An 18,420-nucleotide genomic window follows, 5' to 3' on the forward strand; every position below is an offset into this window, starting at 1 on the left:
ACCGGAAGAGATTATCACAGCCTGCAGTTAAACCTCCTGCGTTCAGAGCCTGTGTTCGAGAGAGTCTGGAGGTTCGTTTTCGTTTGGAGGCATCGTCTCTGTTTGGTTTTTCTTTGCTCTCCAAACGGTAAACAGTCCACGAAGTGAAAAAACAACAGCGATGAGGGAGAAGTAGCTGGCGTATATGGTGAACTGCAAAAGACAACATGATTTAAAAGTAATACGTAGACGTGTAAACTACAAAAGCATATTGCCATCACTTGAGAAAACAATTCTGGACCATTTTCAGAATTATAATTTTTTTCCCTTTAGAAATAGAAAATAATCTTGTCAATTCCGAAAAACAGAGCAGTACTTTTTTCCTCAGGTGAAATCAATACATCAGACCACTCACCTGTGGAATGATGGCCAGGCCCAGCCCTCCACTGTCCACCACCACAGCAGTGAGGATGGTCTGCAGAGCCAGTGATCCAAAGTTGTTCATCCCAAACACCAGCGCATATCTTTCCATCGTCAGGTCCACTGCTATCTGGTACCTGAGGGACATATTGTGCTTGTTTTCTGTTTTCTTCAGCCATGGGGGTAAAATATAAAAAAACAAAATTCTTTCTTACATGGCTATTGTTATCAGCAGCATGTACATGCACTTGAAAATGACGTAACCCACGTAGCAGACCCATATGTTGCCGATGAAGGTCATGAGAAAAAGTGCAGCTGCCCCGAGTCCAGAGAATCCGCCCAGTGTGAGCTCTCCCCACTTCTCCCATCGCACCTCAGTGAAGCCAACACTGTAGGCTGCTGATGCACCTGCAGAACACATTGGTTTTGGATTATTGTTGAAGAAATTACTGAAATAGACGCAGGGAGCATGTATGTGACATCTCCCCAAAAGTAACTTCCCTTTTGCAAACAAATATAATATATTTCTGATATGGCTTAATAGAAGCTAAAATCATAAAGTTCTCTGCTCTGGAACTGTCGTAAATGTTTCTTACTCAGCAGGCTGGACACGGCCTCCACTCCTCCATTGTAGATGCTGAAGTTCTGAGAAGGCTGCACATGATCCCACAGCACCTAGGGGGTACAATGTGGATGTGCTGTGTGTCAGGCGGGGGATTTCCTGCATTTGAACATTTACAGCACTGGAATTTCCTTTGCTAAATCTACAATTCAAACAGGGAGGATTGGCACAATTTAATCTGCTGCAGCCTGACTTTGTGATTGGTACATTGGTTGTATGACACATTTCCATGATGGTACGGCCCTTTCATTTCACTGTCTCTCGTTTATGTCGGCTCCTTGACTGACCTGTACATAGTTGGTAGTCAGGTTATAACCACAGGTGGCCATCGCCCACCACACAGACCAGTAGAGCAGCTGTCTGGAGGAGTAGCATTGCTTGAAATCCCTCCACAGATGGAGGAGAACTTGGCCGCAGCTCTGTGAACCTACTGACTCCTTCAAGTCCTCATCTTTAGGCCCTTCTTCTTCCTTAGCCCTGGTAGTATTTTCCACCGATTCTATGCTCTTGTCCATATTTTCCTCTTTAATTCCCTCCAGGGATTTCATTGATGTACTTGCAACTGTTGTTCCATCTCCATTGCTCTTTGTGTTCTGTCCGCGGTGAAAGAACATGCTCTGCCGTGGCATAGGCAGGAGGCAGGACACAAGGAGAGCGACGGTGGTGAGCACCAGGGTCAACACCATGATGTTGTCGTTGGACATTAGGTGGAAGCTGACGAGCAGCTGACCCAGGACAGAGCCCACCGTGTAGCCCAGCAGCTGCACGCTGCGGCAGTAAGAGGTGGCTTTCAGGTATCTCTTCTGATCCACCACACTGAAACAAACCACATTTAACATATCAGGTCTACACCAACACTCCAACATTGACTTGCCTTATTCACCCTTCAGTACACAACCTGTAGATGTAGGCGAAATAGGCCACGTCACAGGCTGTCACCAAACTGTAGGAGAACTGCATGGCCTGCATTGCGGGAACACTTCGAGTCCACAGCAGCAGAGCTGTGGTGACGAAGAGCATCACACACTGGAACACCACCACAGGCTTGTACCGCAACCAGTCGGTCAGCAGGAACACCGGCACCAGCACAGCCAGGTAGGAGTACGTCCACACCGGTAAAATCTGATTATTCACCTGACAGAGAAACAACAGGGTGAGAGTGATACATGTAAAAGTATGTTGTATGCAAGATGGGAACTTAATTGCTTCATAGCTAGGTTTTATAATCATGACTGGATTTTAACCACCGCTTATTAACTGGTACTAACATTATATTACTCCCTTAACTCTGACTTTTGTAGCACTAGTACATATAAACATATTTGCGAGTATGAGATATTTGGCATTGCAGGGTTTTCATACCTCCTCTGTTGTCAGGTTCTTGTCGGGCCCTGTCATGTATAAGATGAGGAAAGGTTCCATCGGTTTCACTGTGCTGAAGAACCCATAGATGCACAGCAGAGTGGTGGGATACCTCCAGTCTGACCTCCACCTCTTCACTGCCTCCATCCTCGGCCTGTTTTCCTTCTGTTTCAGGTGAGGTGCTGTGATCCTCGAGTGCAACTCTCTCCGTCTTTGCCTCCTTGTAGGAAGCGCCTGACGTTGTCTTGAGTGTTGAGCTTAGTTTGTCAATCAACAACCAAAGAGTCAAAGAGCAACACAACCTTGGTGACGGTCCAGCTCCAGCCAAGATACATGTGTCGCAAAGAGGTAAACCTTATCAGGGCATTATCTTCAAATAACTAATAATGATTTCAGCTTTACTGTGCTTTATGACCTCCTTTATAGAGATAATATGAAAAAGTAGTTCAACACTAGACTTTTTTTATGGTGATATTTTTGAGGTGATATAGTCTTGCACACTTTAGAGAATACTGATGAAAAACTGCAGAAATCCTCAATGATTTTATTTCAGCCATGCCAAGGATCCATATACAGTACATCGTATATATGCCCTATGATACAAATTGTGATTTGTGAATATGGGCTATACAAATCAAATTTGATTGATTGATTTATCTATCTACCTGCAACTGTTGTTGGTGACCACAAGGTGGCACTCTGTCCTCACATTTTAGTGTTCATCATCCAGTGGGAAATTGAAGCTGTATACATTCATAATTAATTAATTATTCAGCATGAGTTCATCTCGCTGTCAAATATCTACGCTTTTACCAAGCAGAATAGAAGTAAGACATCCATAGTAGTGTACAAACAGTGTTCGGCCACAGAGCAGCATCATCAACAACAGTGATGGTTTGCAGTGAGAGGGCTGCAAAACATGAGGTCAGATATAATCTAAAACTTAAAGGGACTCTTACCTTTGTTGCATTTTTACACTTTTTTTGGATAAGGTTAAATTGGTATTAATAAGGTAATGACACTCTAAAATGCAAGACAGACCCACCAGGAGTAAAAACAAACAATTATTTCACTCTCATAATATTTAGTGAAAACTTCAACCAATAAAATTCTTCGGACCGAAGGACCTTATTGGCCGACAGACCTGTCTGTTTGCTGCATGGACATGCAGGTTTTCGTCTGCTTCTTGTGGCGCATTCGGGCCCGCGTCATCAATGTATATAACTTACCGGTGCTTCTGAATCCGAATCCATTGCTTTGGTAAACAAAAACTCACGTGCGTGCGCGGAGGCAGTAGGTTGAAAGTCTGCTTGTAAATAAAGTTTCTTCAAAAAAACACCGCGGAAGGGAACGAGGGGGTGGGGCATTGGAGGAAGGCGGGATGATTTGAATGTGCTGTAATTCTCAAATGCAACAAGAGTCCCTTTAAAGGACAAAGCGGTATGAGAGTTTACAATATGACTTGTCAATGACTGACAGATAATAAAGATAAAACCAAAATAAAGAGTTGAAATATTCTTTTGATTAGTCAATTGGTAAGAAAATAATAAAGTTGTATAATAATGCCAAATTTTTGCTGTTAACAGCCTCTTCAATACATATTTTCTAGTTTTTCCCTGTTTGGAATGAGCAATGCATGTGTCACTTTCCGAAATTTCCCTATGTTGTATGGACAACCTGATTGATTAAGTAATGTGAAGATTAAAGGGAAAATACTGGAAGATTATATGTTGTTTCAACTCTAAAACCAAGTTTTTGTATGAAGAATCTCCTTTTTGGGGGGTTGCTTTTATTAACATAGGACAATGTAAGCCTGAAATATGGAGACAGAGTGGAGACATGCAGCAAAGGGCCGGGTCGGACATTAATCCAGTTTCCATAAACCCACAAGCTCACCTTGTAGAGAGATGTATTTCAGTCTCTTCATCTTCAGAGAGGAGCTCGTCAAGAAATCTCGAGTCAAACTGCAGATTCATAATTTGGTTTGACGGAATACTACAATGAATTAAGGATGAAATGGCAATGAGAAGTATATAGCAGGATTTTAACATGATATAACCAGCATAGCATGCACAGACCCAGCTGGTGAGCGCCATCAGAAAGACAGCCCCTGCCCCTTCAGCTGAGCACATCGACCCAGGTCACCTTCATGCGGGCCCAAGACAGCAGCTGCAGCATCTGGCTCAGTCGAAAAGAAAAGTGAAGTGATTAATCATTAGTCATTCCAGTGGACATCATCCCTGCCTGTGTTTTCTTGTTGTGATTCATTAATTCGTTAATCATAAAGACAACATTTCTTTCCTTGACGCTGGTATAAAGGGAGAAATAACCTCTAAACAAAACCATTTTCTAGAGGTTATACCGTAATACAGCCGCATGCCTGTGCTGGCCTCCACATCAGCCATTTATGATGAACCACTTTCCCCCAACTCCTGGAATCTGCAATAATCAGAAGACCCATTACCTTCTGACTCTATCTCCGTAATTGAAGCAATTACTCTTCTTCTTGCTGAGCTTTGCTAAATGTAAGCCAACAGGAAAATGGTGCCGCTACTCCTCTTCAAAATCGATACACATTTTCCAGTTAAGCAGGTATCCCATATCACCCAGAATGATATGGTTGTTTTTTTTAATGGAAGTTTTTATAGGTCTGTGTCTTCCTCTTTCTGTGAATCCTGTTTCAAGGTCTCCTTGTGGTGAACGCCAGGGATCTCCTGGTTCTATCAGACCTGCTGTTCTTCTGTGACATTAGTGTTCAAAAGCTACTTCAATAAATGTGCTTTCATTATTCACCTTATTTATTTTTTTACTTCAACATTGTGTGTATTCTGCGTTAATGCTAATAATTTGGTTGTTAATATTATTGTAAATACATGGTGATACTGAATCAGACTAAAACAGTCTAGGACCAGTGAACAACCAGTCTTATTCATATAAGAGCTTGCAGTGGTCTTGCCTCTGTTGTAGAGGGTTGGACATCTTCCCACTTCAGCTGGATGAAGTTGAGGTTTTGTATATATCCAGCCAAAACCCAATTCACTGATATATTGGTATATGCCTGCATGGTCATAGTGAAAAAGATTATGATTGTATAGGAATATAGTATGAAATAAAAAAACCTGATAATTCTCTCATTTGTTTATTTGCTACAGTAACATGCCTTGAAGCATCGTACATGACAAAATATACTAAATGTGTTTTCAGATCTATAGTCCAAGTGTCACCTAAATCAGTAAAATGAAAAATACCCGGAAGAGAGTGAATCTCTGAGGAGACGGCTCCCAGTGGCCACAGCTCCCCTGATGTGAAGGCCAGGGCTGCTGCTCTGCTCCATTTTCTTTTTCCCTGAGCCAGCTCCTTCCTCAGACCAGTGTACTCCCGGCGGACCTCCTGCTGGGACTGAGAGTGCACAGCTGCACAGCAGAAGCCTTCCTCCCCTTGAAGATCATGCTCCTCCAGGGCTTGGACATCCAGGAGGAGACGAGAAGCCAGGCTCACAATCCCCAGAGTGAAATAGCACTGATGTAGGAGTAGTTCACTCCTGTTGATTAGAGATCACACATTGTCAGCTCTTATTAGCATTTTTACTTGTTATCCAGCCAAGAGAAATTCACTGGGGAAATAAAAGGCAAAATATGCATCTAATATTTCCTATATTATGTAATGTTCACACTTGGATGCCCTAGTTCTGCAAGGGGGACAAGCACCTGGCCGTTGTCGGCTCCAAATGTACAGTACCTTATATCGAGCCAGCAGGGCACTGCTTGTATCAAGTGGTGACTGTAGGGAAATTAGACCAACTCTGTGGAGGTCTCTACTGTAAAGTTTGACCTGTTGATGGGACAAAACTGTTTGAGAGAGATAACAGAATATGATAAAGTCCACCTGTACCAGTAATGTATAGAATAATACTATCTTTAAAAGTTCTGCTTGTGTAATATGAAACAGTGCAGCAGCATTGTGAATTTGAACAGCAGGATTGAAGTCTTTTGCATTTCATAAAATACCTTTGTGGTTTTTAATTAGCTTGGAGCAACACGTGCATTTCTGAGTAATGAGTCCTGCAGCTTTGACTGCTCTGACTCAAACTTAATGTGGCATCAGAAACACTGTTTCTATTTGTTTCAATAAGATTGGTCAGAGTTTCAGGAGGAAAAGCCCCTGTATCATAATGAGGGGCTGTCACCTCTGTTGTTTTCAGACATGAAGTTTGGGAAATGTTTGGAAAATTGGTTCCCGACATTTCAGTCAGTCTGGAGGAAGATGAGGATAAGGATTCCCAAGTAGAAGTAGATCCTTACAGAGAATGTTTCCCACAGGGGAAAACAAGCATAAAGACAGAGTGTGAATCTACAGTAGTTTCTGTCTGGTGTCCATGGCGTCCATATCATCGTCAATCACACTTATCAGATAAGAACACGCTAGGAAAGATCATTGATGAATACAGGCTGTAGTCTGGAAGTAGATGGAAGTCAGGATGTGTGTCTGTCATCCTGACCTAGAGGGATGTTCCTGTGTTGTTCAATTGCATATGGTTAGAGGAAGAGCTCTGTGGTTAGTACAAAATCCAGAGTGACAGGTCAACAGGGAGATGATGAGCCAGACGTCTTCAGTTTGGACGTCTTTGCTCTTTTAATTTCCCACAGCACAGCCTCAGCCCAGTTTGAATACCTGGATTATCCCCTTTGTGCATTGAGCTGTCATGAAGCTTTCAGTACTAATCAGTAGCTGGAATTTGCAGACACAATCTTTATAATCTGCACGTGTCTGAGTCTCAGTTTATGAGCCGCAGACTTTGACCTGGTATAGGAAACATAGGGCATAAATGGGATGAAATCAGACTATTTCCTGCATTGGCTATCAGCACAAGACTTTGTTCTGTGATCGATGGAATCCGACAGGACACAAAGACAATTTAACAGAGAGAAATTAAGCCTTCTGTTGCTTGGCAGGAATATTCGAGTTCAGCCTGAGAATAAAGACATGAGTATGTAGTGTGAAATGAAACAATGATATAGAGCTGTAACAGATGCAAAGCAGTGATGCAACATTTATTGTTTAATTCTAAAACATCCGAGAGTTTTATAGAGAAAAATGCTGTTTCTCAGTCACAAAGTAAAAATAACTCACTATAGCTACTAGAAAAAACATTAAAGCTTGGAGCATAAAAATACATCACCTTGTGTAATGTCCACAAGAAAAGTACTATGTAAATAATTTTATTTATGGTTATTGAACAATTTCCCATTAAACAAACAATAAGGATCAATACTAAAGGGCATGTGCAGCCATATAGATAAATGAGTGGGAGAGACAACACAGACAATTAAACTATCTTAAGATGTAAGACAGTAAGAAATTATTCCTAAAAAATGGCCACTAAATGCAAAAAAGCAGGCTTCCTGTTGCGTTTTTCAAATTGCACCAATATACTTTTTTGTTGGTCTGGTCATGATACACATGTGTATTGATTTTTGTGAAGATCAGTCAATGTGAACATGTTCCCTTACATGTTGGTAAGAATCATTTATAATATATAATGATAATAATAATCCTTACAATTTCAAAAGGGCCTCACTGTCTGTTAGTTCCTGTCAGTGCTCGAGCCCTAACAAGTTAAAAGGGTTAGGACTTAGGACACATGACTCTGTGTGCTCTGATGAAAAGAGAAATTCAACATATAATTTAATTCTTTGTAATTGTCCCTGACGAGTCCTCACATCATAATGTTCTTTAGGCAGAAGTTATAAAATGTTGGAGTCTATGGGTGAAACCGTTCATGATTCACTGCGCATGCGTGGTGGGTGCATGCGGGTGAGCGCACCGGCTGTGTCGCCATGGCAACTCACTGTTGATGAAGGTGAAGCAGCTTCAACACAGAAGACAAAATGAAGCTCAAGCGGTTTCTCCTGCGTTACTTCCCTCCAGGTAACGAACACACGCCTGGACGTTACTTTGTCCTGTTTGTTAGGTAGTTAGTTGTTGTTCCAAATATAATGAGGAACGTTTATAACTTTAGCTTTAGCATAACGTTAGCTTCTCTCATGTAGGTTATAGGACTCGTTAGCATCGTTTACCTCTGTTACAGCTGCTTCTATCCGCATAGAGCAGTCATGACCTGGACACACTCAACTCACTGTGTCTAGTGATGGTAAAGGTTTATATTTATGAAAGTTAAACTTATCGCATTTGTGGCTGAGGAAGTGTTTGGAGTTTTATCAGGCTTCACATTCAGACTACTAGCAAAACGATCATTTCACATGTGTGTATGTGCACAGTCACATGTCTAATATTCTTGTCATATTAACTATCATATACTATATCCTTGTTAATTATTAATGTAATAATAACATGATTTGCTGATGGGTTATATATAAAAATGAAGAAATTATCTTATGGCTTATTTATTTACCAGTGTAAATATGTTGAATATGTTGATTTAAGGTAACACTACAGCTCATTAAAGGTTTCCATAGTATTCCACCAGCAGCCTTTAACTCTGCTTCTCTCCATGATCAGGTATAATCCTTGAATATGAGAAGGGAGGAGATTTGAGGACTAAATCAATCGACCTGCTGGATTTGACTCCGGAGTACGTGAGTTGTATATGATAACAACACTGTGGCTAATGTAACCCTCTCGAAAACAGCTGGCATTTTATTACTGAAATAGTTTGACATATTTTTAAAAACTTGTATGTGATCCATCCAATATTCTGATATGAAACACTGAAATCAGCTGACGCCCTTGACAACCTGCTGCATGGGTGAAGGTATACTGTAAGTTGTACTAGTTGGAATTCATATGTACAGTAGTCCCTTGACTCGCTGATGTGATACTTTTATTTCAAGCTTTATTCTGCTTTAGTCCCTCACCTTTAGAAGAAAAGAAACATTTCTAGATTTGAGACTTTCTAAAACCAACATTTGTATGTTTATGATTATGCATGTATTTTTCCTGATTAGCAGCCCATAGCAGCCCATAGAAGTGGAATAATATGTAATGCTTGCATTTCCCCACCACTCAGGACAAACCCGGATGAGCTGGTGGAAGAGATCCGGCGATCAGAGGCTCTGATCACAGAGTCCCGGGCGGATCAGGTCAAAGAGCTGATCCTTCGACTGCAGCAGAAACAGAGTCAGCAGGGCCACCACAGGTTCTGCTTCTTCAAGGTCAGACACTGGACTCCTCACTGTCCTATGAACAAATCCACACACTGACCTGTCATCTAGACTCAGTTTTCAGGTTTTGCCTTTAATTTGTCACCTGTCTGCTGTTTACTGAGTAAAGGAAAATGCCCCATCCATTGAGTGCAATGGGTTCCTGAATGTTTTTAGCACATCTATATTTCATATCATTGATTGTCTGCATTTTAGACTCTAAAATGAATGCGGTTTACATGTCGAATCAGTTCCACATAGGAATTTGAATTATTTTTGCATGATGACATCTTAATCATTATCAGCTTATCCCAGCAGTATATAAGCTTCCTGATTTTTGCTCTTTATACCTGCTTGTTTTATCTGTTGATATTTAGTTGTTTGAGTTATGGAATCAGCCGTCACTTCTCCAAAGACACACTAGAGAGCAGCAGTGGTTAGGTTACTGAGTCTAACAGTTGGCAACAAGCAGGATGCTGAAGACATGTGTGTTTTAGTGCATTATGGAATAAATAAAACACAACTGCTTGTGAGAGCGGTCCTCACATTAATACATTGATTTCAGATTAATAACATGTATGCATGGATATTATATGTTTGAATCAGGAATTTAAAAATGCTTCCTTGGAGGTTATATTTCAAATCTTTCCGTGGTTTCTTTTTTGCAGGAACTTAAGGCTCACATCCTGCCACTGACAAATGTAGCCTTTGACAAATCAGGATCAAGGTATGTTAATCAAACACACAAAGTCCTAACACAGTGCACTTATTCAAGATTCAAGCCTCTGTGTCACTATGCAGGTTTATCACTGGGAGCTATGACAGGACGTGCAGGGTTTGGGACACGGCCTCAGGCACAGAGCTGCTCACACTCCAGGGCCACAGAAACGTGGTGTACGCAATTGCTTTCAACAACCCCTATGGGTAATGAACAGTTTCTGCAAAACCTTCATAGCATCTGCATTTCTCTCTGTTGATGTATTTGTACATTCAGAAAACGTGCGGTTGTGACATCTTTTAATTTGCAGCTTCTTTCCTCTATATTGAATTTAGAGACAAGATCGCCACTGGCTCCTTTGATAAGACCTGCAAACTGTGGTGTTCTGAGACGGGCAAATGTTTTCACACCTTCCGCGGACACATGGCTGAGATAGTACGTATATAACAGTCTGCTATGTTAGAAAATTATTATCATTATTATTTATAGTCAGTTATGACTCCTGCACACAGACTCTAAGGGACCGAGCGTCTCCAGTTGAGCCTGCAGCGCCAACTGAGCATTTAAACTGCATCGATAAACATTTGTATGTAGCGTTTAGCACTTGGATAATGTATGGGCTCTGCCAAATAGTGTTTGGGTTTGGAGCAGGATCCAACACTATTAAGAATAAAAGCGAGTTTTGTGTTGTGTAGGTGTGCCTGGCATTCAACCCCCAGAGTACACTGGTGGCCACAGGCAGCATGGATGCCACTGCCAAGCTGTGGGACGTGGAGACTGGGGAGGAGGTGGCCACTCTGACTGTGAGTTGTTCTTTTTTCACTTACTATATCCAAACGCTGCTCTCCCTCTCTTCTCTGCTATCAACGCTCACATCTATTAATTAATAATGCGCTTATTAAATTTTCATCATCGTCTTAGGGTAATTATTGCTGAAGAGAGTGTTGCAGCTCCTGCTGATGGCCAGCATCTTTTACTCCCTAAGGCCCTAAGAACCCACTCCGAGGGGAGAAGGGATTCTTCTTCATGTGCAGACTGCACGTGGGTCCGTGGTGTGACTGGTTGGGTGGCGGGACCTGTTTCTCTCTCTTTGCAGCTCCGTCTTTTAGCACTTCACACCATGAACAATCCATCATACTGACAGCAGTCAATGGCGCTCAGAATCCTATTTATTGATTCCTAGTCCTGATAAACTCTGTATAATGAAGAGTCTGTGGCGAAGACAGCAGAGAGGGAACTAGTAGTATGGTAGTTTGATTCCCTGGCTCCTCCACTCTACAAGTGTCCTTGGGTTACACACTGAATCCATACTGCCCCTCATAGCCCCTTAATGATGTGTGATAGAAAAGGTGCTGCATACACAAACGCTGCATGAATGTGTGCGTGACTTGTACTGTAAAGCGCTTTGAATGGTCAAAAGGACTGGAAAAGTTAATTAACCATATACTGATTTATATGTTCATCCATTTGTCTGCCCGTCTGTAATAATTCGATTTTCAGAGCACAAATCTAAAACAACAATTTTAAAACTGAACATTTAGTGATCTTGGTGATCTGCTCCTCTATGGCTGTTGGGGAGATATGTCCTGTCCTGATGATGCTTCTTTTTTTAATAAACACATTTACCTTTCCTTGTTGCGAATTTCACACGAAATTGGTGACGGATGAAGAGAGGAAGTGAGACGATGAGGAATGACGCTCTTTCTTTGGTTCCATCCAGGGTCACACTGCAGAGGTCCTCTCTTTGTGCTTCGACACGGTGGGAAATCAACTCGTCACCGGCTCCTTTGACCACACAGTCGCCATATGGGACGTGTCTTCAGGAAGGTGAGGCGTCATCACTGTGCATCTGTGTGTGGCCTGATCGCACATGTCACATTTTACACCGTACAACACATGCATGAGTGCACAACTGACTTGATGCCGCTCTCTGTTCTCTGTCAGACGTGTCCACACATTGATTGGTCACAGTGGAGAAATCAGCAATGTTCAGTTTAACTGGGACTGTTCCCTCATAGTGACAGGCTCCATGGACAAAACCTGCAAGGTCAGCAATTTCTTTCATCTGTTCTTTTATGTGGTAGAGACAATGCTCATTAATCTACAAATGAAATACTGTGAATGAGCCAGAGTTAGCTGTATAAGCACACTTCCCTTTTATGTCCCTACAGCAAGTTTCTTTAAAAGGCAAACCTGAAATAAAATACATTTACATTTCTTACATAATTTAAAATATCTATGGATAATTCATGTGTATTATATATATATACCATTCAAACTAACTGTACAACAAGCCCCTGATTAAACACTACAACTACAAATAAATAGCCCATTATTCAAAATCAGACAATACAAAGCCAAAACTAAAAACCTGCACCTGTGTGTGTTTTTTTGGCTCATTTAATATATGATAAAAGCTCTTTACAGCCCAAAAAACACATTTATTTCCCACTGGAATGGTCTCATAGTAATGTTCATATAATTAGCATTTTAAACTACTGCCATAGATTAGTGTTTGATGTGGCTGAGTCTTCTTCTCATTCATATTCACTCTTCTCCACTCCACTTCCCATCTCTCGCAGCCTCCCGTCTCTGAGGCCTCCATCATTTAAAGGGGAAAAATGCAATCCTAATTCCTTAATTATGCTAAGATGAGTCATGCTCACAAGAAAGAATTATCCACCTCGCTGCATTCCTCCCGGGGAGATGGTTTAAAATAAAGCCACCCGAGATAACTTACAGCTACACGCCAGCATATGTCACAAGACTATCGATGTGCATGTTCACATGTCTCTGTGTGTGTTTGTGTGTTACAGTTTTGTGGTAATGTGTTATATGGATAATATGAATATGTGCTTGCAGTTGTGGGAAGCAGGCAGTGGCAAGTGTGTGGCCACCCTGGTTGGACATAAAGAAGAGGTGCTGGACGTGTGTTTTGATTTGAGGGGTCACCTCATCGCTACTGCCTCTGCTGATGGTGAGATGGAACAATTGGTTAAAATTTTAAAACCCTTTACTCTCTCTGTGTTTTGATCACATGCCTGAGGTCTATTTTCAAAACCCTGCAGATGACAATATGCCGTTTCCCTGTGTTAAAACCAACATTTTAAGATGTTAAAGTACAGTGTATATACTATAAACTACCCTGTCTGTCCCGGTCTCTGTCAGGTACAGCGCGGGTGTTTAGTGCGACCACACATCAGTGTCTCGTGACTCTAGAGGGCCATGACGGAGAGATCTCCAAGGTAAACCACTGCCTCCAGAATAGCTATTTATCCACATCCGGTGAAAATATTATTTCACCAAACATACCAGCACCAAATGTTGCATCCATTCAAACAATTTTAATCACACATCCACAAAAAGCTGTTTTAACGCAGAGTGACAAGCAAAGGCAACTTTATTTGTACAGCACTTGATCGCACACAGAGGTCCTTCAATGGGCTTTAAAGAGATAAAGGATATTTGAAAATATTTAAGAATATTTTAAGGACATTCTGAAAATATAGAAACACTTTAGAAGCATAAATTATACAACTAAATTGCAGGATTTAGTGTAAAGTGAAAATACAGTAATGTTTTCCTTTTATTATCCATTGGGAGCTGGTTCTAGCAGCGGGCATCATAGCAGCTAAACCTCACCCTGTTTGGTTTGAATCGATCCAATCTGACCAGCTCCTCCTGATCCGAGAGACTCTTAGGTCCATAAACTTAAAACATTTCAGAAATATAGTATGGAGTACTATGAGTAATATGCTGTTTTCGGAGTTTTAGTTAGTTCTATAGCAGCAGCTTCCTGAATCAGTCGTCGCTGGATGTGTGTGTTTGTCCAGAAGTTAGACAAACACACACTTTGGCATCAGTGATGTCAGAATGGGAGAGATTTGACCCTCCTGCTGTTTGCCAGGTTGCTTTGTCTGCCTGAGTGTGTGCTTCCTGAAAGGTTGTGGCTCCTGAGGTGTTGAGGAGCTACCTCTGTGTCCTCGACCACACACACACAGGCCGGCAGTAAGCAATTACCTGGATGGAGGATGATTCCAGAAGACAGCCCTCCTTCTCCCCTCCAGGCTTCTTAACTATTATGTTTTTTTGTCTTTTATTTTTAATTGGTCCTCCTTCTCTTTTAGCGTCTTGCCCTTTAACTGCCCTGTTTTTTCATTACGTCTCAGTCGCTCCTCTTCTTCCTTCACCTCGTGGCCTCATCCTGTTTTAAATTCTGGAAATATAATTGCTGAATTTTTCAAGGAATGGCTGATTCTTAAGACTCAAATGCACGACTTTGTGGATTTTGGTATTTGGTGACAGGAATTCACCAGACCTTTTGTTTTTAAATGCTTTATCCCTGCAAGTGACAGGAATCCTTCCAATGTTAATGCTCCATCAGCATGATTAACACATTTCATGAGCACATTTACATTTAGTTTTTGTATAAAAATTGTTGCCAATATAACAAACCATCCCTGTTGGATAGACAGATTTCAATCTTTTATCTGATCACAAAACTGGGATAAATATCTTGCCATATTCTTGAACTTAATTTAAAAAGGTTTTGCGAACTTTGAGGTCTTGAATAATGTTACAAAGGCTTCAAACATTATTTCGTATCTGATTTTTCCTTCCTCAAAACCGTAGTGGTCTTTTGACAGTGTTTCTCCAAAACCTTTAAAGAGTTCATCTTGTGAAAGTGTTTGAGCTGCAGCGTTGCCCTGCAGCTCTGATCTGACACTCAGAAGCTGATGGTCTGAAGAAGTGCAGTCCAATCACATGTTGTGTACTGGCTTATTTGGAATTGACGTATTATGGTTATTTGGGATGAATCGTTTTTTTAGATTTCAACTTTCAAACACAGTTTCAACCTTTCAAAGGCTTTTCCGTCAGTGTCGGAATATGGCATGCTATTTATGTCAGATGAAAGTAGAAACTCTCTTCTCTACAACTGCTTGTTGTTGCTCTCAGTGTTCATCAACAACACATTCAAAAACCAGCCAGTTTGAACATGTCTGCAGGCAACTTTGAGGAAGCATCACTTGGTAATTTTAGAAGTGTGGAAACCCACTTTTAGGAAATTAGTTTGGACATGTAGTGAAATGAAATTAGGGTCCAGTGTTAATATTGTTTGTTTGAATCTTTTTCACGATGCTTTTCTCCTCCAACCATTTATTTTTCTCTCCCTTTCTCTCAGCTTCCACTCATAGTCCCTCTCCGCTCTTCCATCTTTTTCAGCTTCTGACCCAGTCAGATTTCACTTGCCTGGGGGAGTCGCTCCTTGGTGCTTGGTTGGCAGTTATGATAAAAACATACTTTACTTTCATGGACATCGAGAGCCGGCGCCATTTAATCATCCCTTCCTTCAGCTCACACTGTGGGGATATGAGACCATTGAGGGGGACAATAAGCCCTGGCTCTAACACAATCAGCTCCGGGCAGGATTTTCATAACACTCTTCTGGAAAAAAAACTTCTTACTATGCAGTGCTGCTGCTTCCTTAATCCTCCGTAAGCATTTAAAGTTGAATGACCTCGGTGGAGTCATGCTGCTGACGTGATGAAAAAAGTGATGAACCTCCCCCCTACCTTTGTCATTTAAAACATTTCTGGCACAATCTTGTACTCAGCACCCTGTCATGCTCGCTCCTTCGCTTGTGTAGCACACTTCAGAATAAAACCGTCTCTCCTGACTGTGACTCCGTCTTGGCAGATCTGGTTCAGCCCGCAGGGAAGCAGGGTCCTAACTGCCAGCTCCGACAAGACAGCTCGTCTGTGGGACGTTCAGTCTGGAGTCTGCCTGCAAGTCCTGGAGGGGCACACCGACGAGATCTTTTCCTGTGTCTTCAACTACGAGGGCGACACCATCATTACAGGTATACACTCTCATCACACACACACACACACATGCACCCGCTTTATGACAGTCCCACATCCTCATCTGACATCTACACTGAAGCCACAAGCAGTGAATACACCTCTCACCAGCCCTCCTCCTTGTTTTTATACTTATTTTTGACATTTTGTTATATTTCTCCCTCTACTCCCAAATTAACTTAATCCTAATGTCTTTTTTCTGTGAAGTCAAATTCAGATTCAGATATTTGATTGTGTCCTTGTGTGCAACCACCTGTTTGTGTCTGTGTCGTTCTGCAGGCAGTAAGGATAACACATGCCGGATCTGGTACTGATCTGTACCTTCACCCACCAGAGGCTCAGAGGGACGTATCCACTAACACAGCCTGAGCTCGTCCTAAACTGCGTGACCCACTGTGAATTCATTTTTAATTGTGCATTAGCAACTGAAACATCTGCAGCCATAAGGAGGTACAATAACAGCCTTGTTTACAGCATCTGTGTAAGGTGAAAAATGTTATTTCAAATCACATAATTGTCTCGCTAATGTTGCTGCTGCACTGAGTCTGTATGTGTGATGCTTCACTGGTTCCCTGACTGTACTAATATGCGAATATGCAGAATCTGTGGGCGAGGGACAGGATTTTGGGGCTGAGAGTTGTCTGGTTTTAGTTTCTAGTTTGACCAATCATGTGTGAGCAGGCTTTGGTTGCCCGCAGGTAAACAGTCCCTGCAGCGCAAAAGAGGCCAAAACACATTGACAGAAATGCATCGGCTATTGGCTTTTTAATTTATCTGCACTCATACTGTATGCAGATCGCTGTTAAAAGAGATTGTCTGGACCTAAAAAAACTACCAAAAGTAAGAGTAATTGTATTTTGTGTGGTAAAAATTCCACTTGCGGGATAACTGTAAACACAGCTAACAGAGTCTTGGCCCAAATATCAGATGTACACCATAACCCCCCAAATATTGGTCATTGACCCCAGAGTCAATAGGTGCCAGGATTGGCTGCTTTTCATTGACTGTGGCTTTACCAGTAGGGTATATTCACTCAAGAAATATCATATCAAGAACATTGAATCCTTTAATATCTTTTGAACAGGGTTTGGAATCCAGCTCTGTGGAGAATCTATGCAAGGTTGATCCAGACTCAGTTGTCTGAAATATAATTACTGTTCAATACAACATGTTTCATCATGCGAAGTTTTAAATTTCACTGTAGTAATAAATGGGCACTAAGGTATATGTTTTGTATATGTTTCACCTTTATGAACTCATTCTCAGCAAATAGAAGTGATCTGATATTTTGTTCCCACTGCCTTGTATTTCTCTGTGACTTGTACTAAGCAGTAATTTCAGGAAGCACAACACAATGATTAATGTTCTCAGTAGCTTCTTAGTTGGATTTCAACTGAAACCCCCAAAACAGTCGAGCACAAACTTCCTCCCAGGCCCAGCATCAACAAATTACACACACTGATAAATATCAGTTCCTGAAATGTGAAAGAGTTTTTTCATCAAGATCCATTAAATAGTCTCTGGGTAGTCTGTTTTTTTTTCAGTCGCACTGCAAATGTGAGAACTTGGTGATACAAGGTGATCCTGATACTGACCAGTGTTCATTTCCTTTCTGCTGAATGTTTAGTGAGAATCGAGGCGGCTTGTATTTCACATCACAGAAATTTATTGATGTCAAAAGATAAATACATTCAGTTCTACCGTGACAGAGTTTACAGCTGAATCATGTGCTTCTTTTTTGTTCCTGTTGCTGATGTAACACTAGAGTACCACTAAGTAGAGAAAGAAACAGACTAAGTTCACATACAAATTAGACATTACAAACCTCACTCTGTCTGTCGGACATAGTGAAAGCTGAAGAGAGCAGTCCACCACTCCAAGGTGCAGCAGTTCCAAATCTACAATATGTACAGTGCAGCTATCCAAAATAATCAGTTCTCAAGTAACGTGAACAAGATAACACACTCAGAACTGAACTCCAAGATCACAACAGAGGATGTTGGCCGATGAACACAACAAAGACATGAAGATTTTGCTCATGTAAAGCACATGTGTTATCAGAGGAAAATGGGCTTATTACAGCCTCTTTTACATTTTGAAATAAAAAGGTTCGGGCATGTGGAGCTGTGGGGAGAACTGAACCTGATTTTCCTATTTTCTATTGGTACTCTGCTTCACTTGTGTTCATCCAGAATAAATAAATAAACACTTAATTTGGTCGTTAGAATCTGTAAATATATTTTATATATATATATAGAATCTCGAGCAGTTAAAACCTGCCGACTATAATCTCTTGAA

The 18,420-nt window shown here is 41.3% G+C and overlaps 2 protein-coding genes across 2 annotated transcripts; one reads left to right on the forward strand and one right to left on the reverse strand.

Moving 5' to 3' along the window:
- Positions 1-42: 42 nt before the first annotated feature.
- Positions 43-2,530, reverse strand: LOC133003796 (thiamine transporter 2-like). The gene is given in 7 exon segments (XM_061073608.1): positions 43-202; positions 318-536; positions 615-807; positions 996-1,074; positions 1,309-1,837; positions 1,920-2,155; positions 2,384-2,530. Coding segments are annotated over 7 exon segments (1,563 nt in total).
- Positions 2,531-8,271: 5,741 nt separating this feature from the next.
- Positions 8,272-16,436, forward strand: daw1 (dynein assembly factor with WDR repeat domains 1). Its single transcript, XM_061073644.1, has 13 exons — positions 8,272-8,311; positions 8,903-8,975; positions 9,411-9,555; positions 10,212-10,270; positions 10,345-10,467; positions 10,597-10,696; positions 10,957-11,064; positions 11,982-12,088; positions 12,206-12,308; positions 13,124-13,238; positions 13,430-13,506; positions 15,959-16,121; positions 16,402-16,436. The coding sequence occupies exons 1-13, from the start codon at positions 8,272-8,274 to the stop codon at positions 16,434-16,436; spliced, it is 1,248 nt and encodes a 415-aa protein (XP_060929627.1).
- Positions 16,437-18,420: the final 1,984 nt, after the last annotated feature.

Source organism: Limanda limanda, chromosome 6 (genome assembly GCF_963576545.1).
Source record: "Limanda limanda chromosome 6, fLimLim1.1, whole genome shotgun sequence".
Taxonomy (NCBI): domain Eukaryota; kingdom Metazoa; phylum Chordata; class Actinopteri; order Pleuronectiformes; family Pleuronectidae; genus Limanda; species Limanda limanda.